General features: G+C 46.2%; 1 protein-coding gene across 1 annotated transcript in view; it reads left to right on the plus strand.

Annotated features, from left to right (window-relative positions):
* Nucleotides 1-1,892: 1,892 nt before the first annotated feature.
* Nucleotides 1,893-16,327, plus strand: part of LOC307074898 (thyrotropin-releasing hormone-degrading ectoenzyme-like) — a gene marked incomplete at both ends in the record, with an annotated part of 18,146 nt that continues 3,711 nt past the window's right edge. The window contains 16 exon segments of the mRNA XM_079735301.1: nt 1,893-2,147; nt 2,149-2,331; nt 5,000-5,241; nt 6,670-6,943; nt 7,319-7,445; nt 10,540-10,694; nt 10,971-11,084; nt 11,864-12,001; nt 12,611-12,676; nt 13,525-13,590; nt 14,167-14,348; nt 14,495-14,583; nt 14,964-15,097; nt 15,514-15,569; nt 15,756-15,903; nt 16,063-16,160. Of these exon segments, the coding sequence (XP_079591427.1) occupies nt 1,893-2,147; nt 2,149-2,331; nt 5,000-5,241; nt 6,670-6,943; nt 7,319-7,445; nt 10,540-10,694; nt 10,971-11,084; nt 11,864-12,001; nt 12,611-12,676; nt 13,525-13,590; nt 14,167-14,348; nt 14,495-14,583; nt 14,964-15,097; nt 15,514-15,569; nt 15,756-15,903; nt 16,063-16,160 (2,327 nt within the window).

The following is a 16,327-nucleotide window of genomic DNA, read 5'->3' on the forward strand; positions in this document are numbered from 1 at the left end:
TTCTACTGGATCAGGGTAATCCACTCTGAATCCTACTGGATCAGGGTAATCCCCTCTGAATCCTACTGGATCAGGGTAATCCCCTCTGAATCCTACAAGATCAGGGTAATCCACTCTGAATCCTACTGGATCAAGGTAATCCCCTCTGAATCCTACTGGATCAGGGTAATCCCCTCTGAATTCTACTGGATCAGGGTAATCCACTCTGAATCCTACTGGATCAGGGTAATCCCCTCTGAATCCTACTTGATCAGGGTAATCCACTCTGAATCCTACTGGATCAGGGTAATCCACTCTAAACCCTCCTCACCCTAACCCTGGGATCAGGGTAATAGTCTAGTCCTCTTGTGTTCGGTCCAGGGTTCCATCAGAGGTCTGGATAGGGTCTGGCTGGAACAGATCTCAGAGGTCCTCATCCTTAGACCTCAAGTCCTCAGACCTCCAGTCCTCCGACCCCCAGACCCATGACCGCTCCCCCCCTGGTCAGACTGAGGACACCGGCCCTCCCCCCGGACCCCAGGGAACGGGTCGGCTGAAGACCACTTCTCCAGCCTGATCTACCAGAGCTTTAATCTTTATTCTTTTACTTATTGTTCTGTACCCCCCCCCCCCCCCCCCCCCCCCCCCCCCCCCCCCCGCCGAGAGAGAGAGAGAGAGAGAGGGGGAGAGAGAGAGAGAGAGAGAGAGAGAGAGAGAGAGAGAGAGAGAGAGAGAGAGAGAGAGAGAGAGAGAGAGAGGGAATATATGTACATGATATGTACCTTCTCTAGCTCGCGGAACTCAGCTGTTAGTCTCAAGATGCGCGCGCCTTTAAGCGGGAGCTCCTCGTGCGCCGGAGAGCAGATGAAGTCCCGCGCTTTGTGCAGCAGAAGCGGCTCGTGACTGATCAGTTCATCGGAGACCTTAACGGAACCGAGACCTGAACTAAAGACCGGGGGACAGGGAGGACTACAGACTGGGAGGACTACAGACCGGGAGCACTTCAGACCGGGAGACCGGCAGGACTACAGACCGGCAGCACTACAGACCGGGAGACCGTAAGGACTACAGATCGGGAGGACTACAGACGGGAGGACTACAGACCGTCGGGGTTAACGGGAGTGGAAGAGGGGCACTGAAATCCGGTGTCAGATTTGAGAGTTGGAACTGAAAGTACCTTTTATCCATCGATCTAGAGATCTATCGATTCAGACATTTATCTATCTAGAGATCTATCGATATATCCATCTTTCAGCCATCGATCTATTTATCTATCTATCTATATATCTATCTGGAGATCTATCTAGAGATCGAGGCATAGAGAGGAAGGTCTCGCGCTGGGATGACGAGATCTGACGAACGGAACGAAGCGCGCGCTGTTCAGGGTTCCCGCGGTATGATCCTGTGAAGTGTAACACGTGTGGCCACTCACCCCTTCATAGGGACATGATGACCTAACCCTAACAGAGATTGGACCAGGACCACAGAGATTGGAGCAGGACCACAAAGATAGGACCAGGACCACAGAGATAGGACCAGGTCCACAGAGATAGGACCAGGTCCACAGACATAGGACCAGGTCCACAGAGATAGGACCAGGTCCACAGAGATAGGACTTGGACCAGAGAGATAGGAACACTGATAAAGGACCAGGACCACGAGATAGGACCAGGATCACAGAGCTAGGACCACCGAGATAGGACCACCAAGACAGGACCAGGACCACCGAGATAGGACCACCAAGACAGGACCAGGACCACAGAGATAGGACCACCGAGACAGGACCAGGACCAGAGAGCTAGGACCAGGACCAGACTTTCTCCTCTGGAGGTTCTGGAGACTTCAGGTCCTTTGGTTTAAAACGAGACGTTTGCTTTCTAAACTCTTTGAGGACGTGGCCGGGCGGCACAACCATGAGGAGCTCCCGGTCCGACCAGTGGTCCGAGGCGGTGGTCCGGCCCCGGACTACGGAGTCCCGGGTGGCGGTCCACAGGCGGCTGGTGCTGGTCTTCGCCCTGTCCCTGGTCACCCTGCTCACCGTGACGGGCGTGGCTGTGCTGCTCAGCCTGCGGGCCGACGACTGCAGTGGTCCAGACGGGGCGGGGACCCGGGCCGGGGCGGGGCCGAGGGCCGAGGGGGGCCGGGGGAATGGCAGCCGGGGGGAGAGGGGGGGGGGATGAGGAGGAGCGGCCCTGGAGGCAGAGCCGGCTGCCCGGCGGTCTGCTGCCCCGGCATTACGACCTGGACCTGCACGTCCACATGGACAACTTCACCTTCATCGGAGAGGTCAGCATCCGGCTGGACTGTGTCAACGCCACCAAGTACATCGTGCTGCACGCCGACCGCCTGGAGGTACCTAACCCTAATCCTGGAGGTATCGTAACCCTAACCCTAGACCGCCTGGAGGTACCTAGCCCTAATCCTGGAGGTATCCTAACCCTAACCCTAGACCGCCTGGAGGTACCTAACCCTAATCCTGGAGGTATCCTAACCCTAACCCTAGACCGCCTGGAGGTACCTAACCCTAATCCTGGAGGTATCCTAACCCTAACCCTAGACCGCCTGGAGGTACCTAACCCTAATCCTGGAGGTATCCTAACCCTAACCCTAGACCGCCTTGAGGTATCTAACCCTAACGCCTAACCTTGGAGGTTAACCCTAACCCTAAACCCCCTGCAGGTACATAACCTAACTCTAGACGGACTGGAGGTACCTAATCCTAATCCTGGAGGTATCCTAACCCTAACCCTGGACCGCCTGGAGGATAACTTACCCTAACCCTAGACTGCCTGGAGGTACCTAACCCTGGAGGTACCTAACCCTGTAACCCGGGAGCTACCTAACCCTAGACCGCCTGGAGGTACCTTACCCTAGACTGCCTGGAGGTACGTTACCCTAGACCGCCTGGAGGTACCTTACCCTAGACTGCCTGGAGGTACCTAACCCTAACCCTAGACCGCCTGGAGGTACCTAACCCTGGAGGTACCTTACCCTAACCCTAGACCGCCTGGAGGTACCTAACCCTAACCCTAGAACGCCTGGAGGTACCTAACCCTAACCCTAGACCACCTGGAGGTACCTAACACTTGAGGTACCTAAACCCTATAACCCCGGAGGTACCTAACCCTCACCCTATAACCCTGGTGGTATCTTAACCCTAACCCTAACCCTAGAGGTACCTAACCCTAACTCTAGACCGACTGGAGGTACCTGAACCTCTCTGGGTTCACTTACAACCACCTCTCTGCTCTGAGAGTCATGGGCCTCATCCAGGTCCTCAGGTCCTGAGCTGCTTCTAATCAGAGCTTTATTACTTGCCTCTCAAGAGCTCTTCTACCTCTAGTTTAGGTTTAACCAGAGTTAGTTCACCTCTAGTTTAGGTTTAACCAGAGACTGTTTACCTCTAGTTAAACCAGAGATTGTTTAACTCTGGTTTAACCAGAACTAGTTGACCTCTAGTTTAGGTTTAACCAGGGCTTGTTTACCTCTAGTTTAATTTTAACCAGAGCTAGTTTACCTCTAGTTTAACCGGAGCTAGTTTACCTCTAGTTTAACCAGAGCTTGTTTACCTCTGGTTTAACCAGAACTAGTTTACCTCTAATTTAGGTTTAACCAGAGCTTGTTTACCTCTAGTTTAATTTTAACCAGAGCTAGTTTACCTCTAGTTTAACCAGAGCTAGTTTACCTCTAGTTTAACCAGAGCTTGTTTACCTCTGGTTTAACCAGAGCTAGTTGTCCTCTAGTTTAGGTTTAACCAGAGCTAGTTTACCTCTAGTTTAACCGGAGCTAGTTTACCTCTAGTTTAACCGGAGCTAGTTTACCTCTAGTTTAACCAGAGCTTGTTTACCTCTGGTTCGGGCTTCCTTTATTTCCAGATGAGCCGCACAGATTCCCTTAATGAGCCTAATTAGCCGTCACAGTCGCCGTTTTGAGCCAAAAGGGCAGCAGCCCGGGGGTCTGCCCACCACGGACTAACGTGATTGGCCTAAATCTGTCTCCTCTGGACCGGATCCAATTATCGCTCATGGAGCCAAGTGTGAACAGACAAGCTGGTTTAGAAAGTAACTTCACATCACAACCAGATTAGTGCTAGCAAACTACCACAGTACTCACATAGTACTATAGTACTTGCATAGTACTACAGTACTCACATAGTACTACAGTACTCACATAGTGGCACAGTAGTCACATTACTACAGCACTCACAGTGCTACAGTATTCACATAGTACCACAGTACTTACAGTATTACATTATTTACAGTACTCACAGAGTAGTATAGTACTAATAAATTACCACCATATTAACAGAACTACAGTACTTACATTACTACAATAATCACATGGTAATACATTACTAACTGTACTAACACAGTAATATAGTACTAACATGGTACTATAGTACTAACATAATACTACAGTACTAACATATTAATATAGTACTAACATAGTATTTTGGTACTAACATAGTACCACAGTACATACTGACACACTTCCTAGTAAACGTTTTCCATATTGTAGCTCAGTATTTGAATTTACCTGTCTTTCTCACCTGTCTATCTCACCTGTCTAGTACACCTGTCTAATAGACCTGTCTAACCCAATTCAATTCAATTCAAAGAGTTTATTGTCATATACACAATAAGAAACATGTTCTCAGTCATACAATGAAATTCTTCCTTTGTTTTCCACAGACTGAATGCCAAGAAAGAAATATATAGAATATGCAATATACAATATACAAATAAAATAGAAAAAAGCTGCAACAATATAGCATATACAATTCCTACCTGTCTTACTCACCTGTCTAACTCACCTGTCTATCTCACCTGTCTAGTACACCTGTCCAACGAACCTGCCTAACTTACCTGTCTAACTCACCTGTCTGACTCACCTGTCTAACTCACCTGTCTAACTCACCTGTCAAACCCACCAGTCTGACTCACCTGTCTAACTCACCTGTCTTTCTACCTGTCTGTCTGCCTCTGTGTCCCTACCTGTCTCCCTACCTGTCGGTCCTGAGGTGAGCTCTGTGTCAGTTTGGTCAGGAAGCTCCGCCTCCAGGTCAGCCAGCCGAGGAGTGGGCGGGGCCGCACGCGTCCTCAGACATTTCAGTGTCCCAGCCAATCAGATGTATGTGTTGGCGCTGCACCGGGAGCTGCGACCAATGAGAACGTACCGTGTGAACATCACATTTCAGGCGGTCATTGAGAACGACCTGCTGGGATTCTACAGGAGCTCCTACCTGCAGGACCAGGAGAAACGGTACCCATGTTACCCTGCCGCTGTTACCCTAACCCATTGTACCCAAACCCATAATACCCTAACCCATGTTACCCTAACCCAGGTTAACTAACCCGGGTTAACTAACCCATTGATTCATGCTGCCGTTCTACATCGGGTGGATGTTGGTTTTGAATCAGCCCTTTGTAAAGCTTTGTGAGACTTTCTCAATAGCATCGATCACCCTTCACCTTCAGGGTTTTGTGACCATGGCAACACTGCTCAACCCATAATCTCAAGTGGATTATTTAAATGAAACATAATTAAAAATATACAGAAAACTAATCTTGACCTATATGAATAATTCAGCATGTGTTCATATTATCTCTCCCTCCCTCTCTCTCTTTCTCTCTCTCCATCTCTCTCTCTCTCTCTCTCTCTCTCTCTCTTTCTCTCTCTCTCTCTCTCTCTCTCCTTCCCGTCTCCCTCGCTCACTCGTTCAATTCAAGAGTTTCATTAGCATAGACATTTACATGCCAAAGAAGATGATTCCTACTAGGAGAAATAATATGAGTAGCATTGTACAGTTATTATATATATATATATAATCTAATGTTGTAGGTGCTGGAGTTGAAACCAAGTGTAATAGTTTGAATGTACCAATTAGAGTGTTCACTGTTTTAGGGTATATACCCAGTGGAGTGTTCACTGTTTTAGGGTAAGTACCCAGTAGAGTGTTTACTGTTTTAGGGTAAGTACCCAGTGGAGTGCTCACTGTTTTAGGGTAAGTACCCAGTAGAGTGTTTACTGTTTTAGGGTAAGTACCCAGTGGAGTGTTCACTGTTTTAGGGTAAGTACCCAGTAGAGTGTTTACTGTTTTAGGGTAAGTACCCAGTGGAGTGCTCACTGTTTTAGGGTAAGTACCCAGTAGAGTGTTTACTGTTTTAGGGTAAGTACCCAGTAGAGTGTTTACTGTTTTAGGGTAAGTACCCAGTGGAGTGCTCACTGTTTTAGGGTAAGTACCCAGTGGAGTGTTCCCTGTACTCTAACCAGCACTCTCTCTACTAGCATGATGTAGAGAGGGTGCAGCTTGAATGACTTACCAGTAAAAATATGTATGATAAAAAAACAAAGCGTAAAGCTGGAGAGAAAAATTGGTAGAGAAAAAACAGGGTGCATGCAAACCACTAGAACCTAACCCTTACCTGAGCCTAACCCCAACCCTGGCCCTAACCTGACCCTAACCTTAACCTTGACCCTAACCCGGACCAAAGACCTGGAAGGGTCAACGTTTCTTTTATCCTGCATTCTTTATTGATGTTGAATGAACCACTTACGCTGACTGTAACAACCCCCTTTTTAACCTCTCTCTCTCTCTCTCTCTCTCTCTCTCTCTCTCTCGCGCTTTCTCTCGCTTTCTCTCTCTCTCTCTCTCTTGCGCTTTCTCTCGCTTTCTCTCACTCTCTCTAGATACTTGGCTGTCACTCAGTTCAGTCCGGTTCATGCCAGGAAGGCCTTTCCGTGTTTTGACGAGCCGGTCTTCAAGGCGACCTTCTCTCTCTCTCTGCGCCACGACCCACAATACACCTCTCTGTCCAACATGCCCGTGGACAGCAGCTCATTGGCTGAGGACGGGTGGCTGACCAATCGGTTCGCTCAAACGCCGCGTATGTCCACGTACTATCTGGCCTGGAGTGTGTGTAACTTCACCTACCGAGAGACACACACCGAGACCGGAGTGACGGTACGTACACACACGTGCAGGCACACATACCATAGGCTGACAGACATGCACACACCACTCTTCTATTACTGAGCGTAGTTTAAACTAAGTCAGTCATTATGTCCTAAAATAATTATGTCCTAATACTTATATTCTAATCAGAGCCCCTACTGGCTGTTTATAAGGTAATCTGAGCTCCTATTGGCTGTTTATAATGTACTGTGCACCCTTATTGGCTGTTTATTATCTAATCAGAGCTCCTATTGGCTGTTTATAATGTAATCTGAGCTCCTATTGGCTGTTAATAATCTAATCAAAGCCCCTATAGGCCGTTTATTAGCTAATCTGAGCTCCTGTTGGCTGTTTATAATCCAATCTGAGCTCCTATTGGTTTAGGTGCGCCTGTATGCACGGCCAGATGCTATAGCCAGCGGTGCCGGTGACTACGCTCTTCAGATCACCAGGAGACTGCTGGGATTCTACCAGCAGTATTTCAATGTCCAGTACTCCCTGCCCAAATTAGGTAAGACAACCACTTCCTGTCTACCAGCTGTACTTCAATGTCCAGTATTCCCTGCCCAAATTAGGTAAGACAACCACTTCCTCTCTACCAGCAGTACTTCAATGTCCAGTATTCCCTGCCCAAATTAGGTAAAACAACCATTCCTGTCCACCAGCAGTACTTCAATGTCCAGTACTCCCTGCCCAAATTAGGTAAAACAACGATTTCCTGTCCACCAGCAATACTTCATTGTGCAGTACTCCCTGCCCAAATTAGGTAAACCAATGATTTCCTGTCCACCAGCAATACTTCATTGTGCAGTACTCCCTGCCCAAATTAGTTAAGACAACCACTTCATGCAGCAGTACTGACTCCAGTACTCTCTGCCATAACTAAATGTTGTTATATTAAAGGTTGGTAAATGTATATCTGTACTCTAAGGTGTGTGTGTGTGTGTGTGTGTGTGTGTGTGTGTGTGTAAATAAATGTGTATGTCTATGTGTGTGTATGGGTATGGGTATGGATATGTGTGTGCGTGTGTGTGTGTGTGTGTGTGTGTGTGTGTGTTTGTGTGGTTGTGCGTGTGTGTGTTTGTGTGTGTGTATGTCCCGGAGCGGTGGGCTCCATCTGTTGTAATACAGGGCATCTCGTTCCCCAGAGGGGGGGTGGGGGGGGGGGGGGGGGGCGGCGGCAGTCTTCATAGAGAAGACAGCTCTATTCTCTATGAAGGGATGACTGTTATACCCTTGATGAAGGGATGAGGGCAATTATAAGGAATGACTGTTCTATTAGTTTATGCAGGGGTGACTGTTCTATTCTCTATGAAGGGATGACTGTTCTATTCTCTATGAAGGGATGACTGTTCTATTCTCTATGAAGGGATGACTGTTCTATTCTCTATGAAGGGATGACTGTTCTAATCTCTATGAAGAGATGACTGTTCTGTTCTCTATGAAGGAATGACTGTTCTATTCTGTATGAATGAATGATTGTTCTATTCTCTATGAAGGGATGAGTGTTCTATTCTCTATGTAGGGATGAGGGCTCTATTCTCTATAAAGGGATGACTGTTCTGTTCTCTATGAAGGGATGACTGTTCTATTCTCTATGAATGGATGATTGTTCTATTCTCTATGAAGGGATGACTGTTCTATTCTCTATGCAGGGATGGAAGTGCATTCCATGCCTTGGTTATTCTTTTATGAACTAATGATGACGTGAGCTAACACTTGTAATACAGAGATAGGGATATTGCGTGTGTGCGTGTGTTTGTGTGTGTGTGCGTGTGTGTGTGTTTGAGGTCAAGGTCGGTGACCTGTGAGGAAAGTTGTTCTGCTGCCATCTGGGATAAAATAACTGCCTCAGGTTAACACACACACACACACACACACACACACACACACACACACACATACCCAAACTGTGCTTCTCTTATTTCAAAACTGCTGATTTGTTGAGGGAATTTATAATGTAGTTGATAATAATAATTAGTAAATAGTAATCTTTCAAAATCTTCTTCAGGATCTTAACCCCCTAACCCTAACCCTAAAGCACATGCAAACACACACACACACACACACCCAAATCAAACTTCACAAAGGACCAGCAGAACAATTAAATGTAATTTAGAATATGTAAACTTAAATTAAATATGAAAACAAAAATGTGTTAACTGGTCAATTGGAATCAATGTATCATAAATCAAGGTCAGAAGTATTTCAACCCTAGACCCTTAACTAAAATAAGAAATAAGAAAATGTACTGAGTAAATCTCTCTCTATCTCTCAGGGTCAGACACACATATGAAAACATGAAGCTTTCACTTATCTCCAATATATAACAAAAATTAAATCCAAAATACAATACATAGATATGTATTGTTTTTACAAACAATAGTTCAATGTATAATAAAAGTGCATTCCTCTGGAATATAAGTATGCTACACACATACACACACACACACACACACACACACACACACACACACATTACTTAACAAACACATATACACACACACACACACACAAACACACACACACACACACACACACACACACACACACACACACACACACATGTGTTGCCTCCTCCCGTTGCCTTCAGGGTTAAGTTGGCAGCTGGCAGCCGGTTATACAACAGCTGAGGTCCTGTGTGTGTGTGTGTGTGTGTGTATGTGTGTGTGTGTGTTATCCATCTCACAACTTCAGTAATATTTTGGCAAAAAATCTTTATGATTTATATTTTTAAGAGGGAGCGAGAGATGAAACATAAGCATATAAATACACACTCACTCACTCACACACACACACACAAACACAGCCATACATGCACGCATACACACACACACACACGCACACACACACACACACGCACATACATGCACATACACACACAAACACACACACACAAACACACATAAACACACCCACACACACACACACACACACAGCCATACACACACACACACACATAAACAGACGCACACACATAGCCATCCATGCACACACATGATTTATTGTGTTATTGTGTTTCTGTAAAGTGAATGGGGATAATGATTGATGATGGTTGGAGGGATGATAGATCGAATTAAAGAACTATCTGTCATGCTTTCTCTGTCTTCACCTCCGCCCTCCATCTCTCTTCCCTCCTTCTCCCCTCCCCAGATAAGTGCATCGAACAACACACAGATGGGTTTCCTTATATAATTCTCTCTCTCTCTCTCTCTCTCTCTCTCTCTCTCTCTCTCTCTCTCTCTCTCTCTTGCAACCTGTTATTCCTTCTCTTTCTCTAAGAGTGCTTGGAGCAGAGAGAGTGAGTGTGTGTGTAGTAAAACATACTAAAAGTGGAAAAAAAATCTAAACAAATGAAGGAACGGTCAAAACTCACGCTTCTCTATAGAATTCATTTGCTGGTGTTGCTTAAAATGAGTTAGGGGTAAAGGGTTAAGGGTTAGGGGTTAGGAGTTAGGGTTTAGGAGTTAGGGTTAGGGGTTAGGGTTTAGGAGTTAGGTGTTAAAAGTTAGGGTTTAGGAGTTACGTACCACTGCTCTACGTACCAGTGCTCTACGTACTACTGCTCTACATTGAAACACTATACTAATGTGTTCTTCTTGCAGATCTCCTAGCAGTCCCTAAACATCCGTACGCTGCCATGGAGAACTGGGGCCTCAGTATCTTCGTGGAGCAGAAGCTCCTATTGGATGCGGAGGTTTCGTCCTCGTCCTATCAGATGGAACTCACCATGGTGGTCGTCCATGAGATCTGTCACCAGGTAACCATGGCAACATGACATGCTTATCTCTTCCTACTGTGTTCTCTCTGCTGCCCCAGTGGTGTGTTACAGCAGTGTACTGTGTTCTCTCTGCTGCCCCAGTGGTGTGTTACAGCAGTGTACTGTGTGCTCTCTGATGCCCCCAGATGTGTGTTACAGCAGTGTACTCTGTTCTCTCTGCTGTCTCAGTGGTGTGTTACAGCAGTGTACTCTGTTCTCTCTGCTGTCTCAGTGGTGTGTTACAGCAGTGTACTGTGTTCTCACTGCTGCCCCCAGTGGTTCGGAGACCTGGTGACGCCTATGTGGTGGGAGGATGTTTGGCTGAAGGAAGGATTCGCTCACTTCTTCGAATACGTCGGAACAGATTTCCTGTTTCCCAAGTGGAACATGGTGAGGTTACACACACTAAGGTAGATCTATAGTACAGGGGTCAGGTAGATCTATAGTACAGGGATAAGGGTGAGGGGTTAAAATAAGGGTTAGGGTTAGAGGTTAGAATGAGGGTTGGGTTTAGGGTTAGGAATGAGGGTTAGGGGTTAGAATGAGGGTTAGGGTTAGGGATTAAGATGAGAGAGAGGATGAGGGTTAGGGGTTAGAACTCAGGGGGTTAGGGTTAGGGTTAGAATGAGGGTTAAGGTTAGAATGAGGGTCAGGGGTTAGGGTTAGAATTAGGGTTATGGGGCAGGGGTTAGGGTTAGGTGTAAGGGTTAGAAAGAGGGTTAGGGTTAGAATGAGGGTAGGGTTAGGGTTAAAATCAGTGGGATAGAAGGATCTAGAGATAGATGGGGAAAGAGACAGAGAGATAGAAAGAGAGAGAGAATTACAGTGGCGATAGACCTGGTCTATTCAGTGGTTGGTAAATTGTTTCCATGGTGACTCTCTGACGCACACACACACACAAAAACTTAACACAACAAAAATATATCAAATGTGGCGATATCCCACAAGGTGTGTGCATGCATCAGAGATAGAGTGTGTGTATGTGTGTGTATGAGTGTGTGTGTGTTTGTTTGCGTTTGTGTGTACGGTTTTGTGTGTGTGTGTGTGTGTGTGTGTGTATGTATGTGTGTGTGTTTGCATTTGTGTGTGTGTGTTGTGTGTGTGTTGTGTCTATGTGTGTGTGTGTGTGTGTGTGTGTGTTTGTGTGTGTTTGTGTGTGTACTCACCAGGAGAAACAGCGTTTTCTGACAGATGTCCTTCATGAGGTGATGCTATTGGACGGCCTGAGCTCCTCCCACCCCATCTCCCAGGAAGTAACTGAGGCCACAGACATCGATAGAGTGTTTGACCTGATCGCATACAAGAAGGTACACATCCTAAACCTAACCCTAGTTAACACAAAGTATTATCTTAACCCTAACGCTAGTTAAGTCATTAACACATAGTACTACCCTAACCCTAACCCAGTTAACACAGTACTACCCTAACCTTAACCCTAGTTAACACATAGTGCTACCCTAATCCTAGTCAACACATACAGAAGTACTACCCTAACCCTAACCCTAGTTAACACATAGTGCTACCCTTACCCTAGTTAACACATAGTACTACCCACTACTATGGTAACACCATCACTAGAGTAACTATGGTAACATCAATACGGTTACATCATCATTAGATTAGACTATGATTATATCACTTTGATACCGATGGTAACATCGTTATCATAGTATCACACTAGAGTTACTATGGTAAACTCATTATGGTAAAGTTATTACAATATTAACTATGGTAACATCATCACTGGAGTAACTATGGGAACATTATCACTAGAGTTACTATGGAAACACCATCCCTAGAGTTGCTATGCTAAGAGTTACTATGGTAACATCAACACTAGAGGTACTATGCTAACACCATCAGGAGCGGTACTATAGTAACCTCATCAGCGGTCAGTAAAGCCTGTCTGTCTGCAGGGGGCCGCCCTGATCAGAATGCTGGCCAGTGTCATGGGACAGCAGCTCTTCCAGAGGGGCCTCAACGTGAGAACCTGTCTGTCTGTTTACCTGTCTGTATGTTCAGTTTGGTTAGTGGGTTATGTTGCTATGGTATAATGTACAGCCTGTTGCTATGGTATAATGTACAGCCTGTTGCCATGGTAAAATGTACAGCCTGTTAAAGGGATACTTCACCCATTCAGAACCGGCGTTCTATCATTATAAAATCGCTATTGTAATATAAAAAAAGGTTTTTTTTCCCTCAGTCTAACCCAGTCTTTCCTTGGCCCATCTTTCCTGATCTAATTTTCACCCGAGATGACGTCAAATGACGCTTTTGACGTCATCTCGGGAGAACTTTGCTTGCCTGCTAGAAGGGCCGAGGACTAAAAACCACTGGTTCCGCAAATTTGTGAGCCGACCCATAAGGAATGAGGGGGGGCGGGAGCTCGCCTCCGAGATGTAAACGCAATGTCCTAGAGGACAAATTTGCAATGGAAAACAGCTGAAGTGGATTTTGAAAATCTATTGTTGGATTCGGACATTCAGGGCTATTAGTACGAGCCAGAATACAGCCAGGAAGAATTGACACAAATAGAGGAGGAGGCTACTGCGGCTGCGGCTGAACAAGCCTTTGTTTGCACAATAATATAGAATTAGAATTATTTACTTCATATAACCTTCATATCTCCACCGGTGAAGTATTCCTTTAATGTGGTATAATGTACAGCATGTTGCTATGGTATAATGTACAGCCTGTTTCTGTAGTATAATGTACAACTTGTTGCTATGGCAGCTTCTGTGCAGCTAGAATCTGGAACACCTGAAGAGCTCAAACCCCTCAAGTCAAAGTTCTTATAAACGGTTGAGAAAGTGAATTACTGTCTCCTCAGGACTACCTGACAACTCACATGTACAGCAATGCTGCAAGGAACGACCTCTGGAACAAGCTGACTCAGGTTCACTCACCTGTTCACCACTACACCTGTTCACCATTACACCTGTTCACCTCTTCACCAGTTCACCACTACACCTGTTCACCTGTTCACCTCCTCACCACTACACCTGTTCACCTGTTCACCACTACGCCTGTTCACCCCTTCACCCCTACACCTGTTCACCTCTTCACCACTACACATGTTCACCTCTTCACCACTACACCTGTTCACCTCTTCACCACTACACCTGTTCACCTCTTCACCACTACACATGTTCACCTCTTCACCACTACACCTGTTCACCTCTTCACCACTACACATGTTCACCTGTCAATCTGTTCACCTGTTCACCCCTAAACCTGTTCACCTGTCCACCTGTTCACCACGACACCTGTTCACCTGTTCACCCGTTCACCACTACAACTGTACACCTGTCAACCTGTTCACCACTACTCTGGTTCACCTGTTCACCCATTCACATGTTCAACTGTTCACCCGTTCAACTGTTCACCTGTTTACCTGTTTACCACTTAACCTGTTGACCTGTTCACATATAACAATGTTCTATCTCTGGGTTTGGTTGTGTGTGTTCATTAGGCCATGCAGTCTGCAGGACGGGACATCGATGTCAGGGAAATGATGGACAGGTGGACTCTACAAATGGGTTACCCAGTAGTCACCATCGTTAGGAGCCAATCAGATGAGCTCCTCAACAGTTACATCATCATCAGTCAAGAGCACTTCCTGTATTCACAAGAAACGGGTCAAAAGAACGACAGGTAGGAATTATATCATTAAGCTACACTCAGGATCAACATAAGGTTCATAAATTATATCTAATTTAATGTATCACCTTTTTGTAATGTATCACCTTTTGTAATGTATCACCTTTTTTGTAATGTATCACCTTTTTCTCTCTCCATAGTTACCAGTGGTTGATCCCCTTAACAGTTGCCATGGGCAATGTCACCGTTATTTCTCAAGAAAGTCTCATCTGGATCAATAACAAGACCGGTTAGCTATTCTCTTAAATTAACCCCTTAACCTCTTTACTCTTAACCCCTTAACCCTTAACTCCTATCCCCTGAAACCCCTTAACCCCTAAAAGGGAGGGGAGGAGAGGAGAGGAGGAGAGGAGAGGAGAGGAGGGGAGAGGAGATGGGAGAGAAGGATATGAGAGAAGGAAAGGAGAGGGTAGAAGAGAGAGGAGAGGAGGAGAGGAGGAGAGAGGAGAGAAAGGGAGAGGAAGGGAGATGAGGAGAGGAGAGGAGAGAATTGAACATAAGGAGAATGGAAGCTCAGAAGGGAAGGACAGAGAGACCTGCATACAGAGCCTCCTCCAGTTATAGTCAGATGTGATATTCTATGTTTTATAATTATGGATTATTTCCCAGAGATCCACAGACTGGGTGAGATTGATGATGACAGCTGGTTGCTTGGCAACATCGACCAGACGGGTTATTATCGGGTGAACTACGACCTCAACAACTGGAGACTTCTGACCCAGCAACTACAGACCAACCACCAGGTACCTGCAGGTCTGTCTGCCCGTATGTCTGTCTGTCTGTCTGACTATCTGTCCAACTGGGAAAGCCATCCTGCCTTTTGCTCTTAAAGGAAGATTAAAGGTTAAAAGTTGTTCTTCGAAATACGTCAAAACCAGGGGATGGACAGAAATCGATCAGCCATCGGCAAATGGTAATTGTTATTTAGGGTTATCCCTATCCGTGTAGGATGGGTTACAAACCTGAACCCAAGTCATTCACAGCCAAGATGTTCCTTTCACCAAAATACTCATATTTCAGGAATTCATCTTGGCTCATATCTCTCTCTATTCCTCTCTCTCTTTCTCTCTCTCTCTCTCTCTCTCTCTCTCTCTCTCTCCCCGTCTTTGTCTCCCTCTCTCTCTCCCTCTCTCCCTCTCTCCCTCTCTCTCTCTCTCAGATCATTTCTGTGGGAAACAGGGCGGGGCTTATCGATGACGCATTCAACTTGGCCAGGTGGGTCTGGTCCCCTCCACCTCTCCTTTCTCCTCTCCTCCCTCCTCCTTTCCTCCTCTCTACTCTATGCCTCCTTCTCTCTCCTCCTCCCTCCTCATTACTTTAGTCCTAGGGCTGTGAACTAGTTATAATAACATAACTCTGTCTCTCTCTCCCTCTCTGTCTCACTTTGTTTCTCTCTCTCAGGGCGGGGCTCCTCCCCCAGGACATTCCTCTGCAGCTGATTGGCTACCTGCCCAGTGAACACTCCTTCCTGCCATGGCATGCGGCTAGCAGGGTCCTCTACCAGCTGGACAGACTGCTGGACCGCACCGAGAACTACAGCGTGTTCAGCGTGAGGCCTGTCTGTCTGCATGTCAGTCTGTCTGCATGTCTGCCTGTCACAGAGCACAACACTGTTCAGTGTGATACACCTGTGTGTGTGTGTGTGTGTGTGTGTGTATGCGTGTGTGTGTGTGTGTGTGTGCGTGTGTGTGTGTGTGTGTATGTGTAGGACTATGTGTTACAGCAAGTGTCGTCCCGGTACCACAGGATGGGCTGGCCAAGCCCTGTAACCACAGCAACCGTAATGCAGGCATCCTATCAAACGGAGTAAGAACGCACACACTCAGCTACTGCTACGATCTCACAATGCCAGTCCTCATGTGTGTATTATATATATATATATATATATATATATATATATATATATATAAAAATTGCTAGCAGGTTGTTCTCAAGCCATTAACTTTAATGCATCAGGGTCAGTGATTAGCCTG

This window comes from Pollachius pollachius (assembly GCF_949987615.1).
Source record: "Pollachius pollachius genome assembly, chromosome: 4".
Lineage (NCBI taxonomy): Eukaryota > Metazoa > Chordata > Actinopteri > Gadiformes > Gadidae > Pollachius > Pollachius pollachius.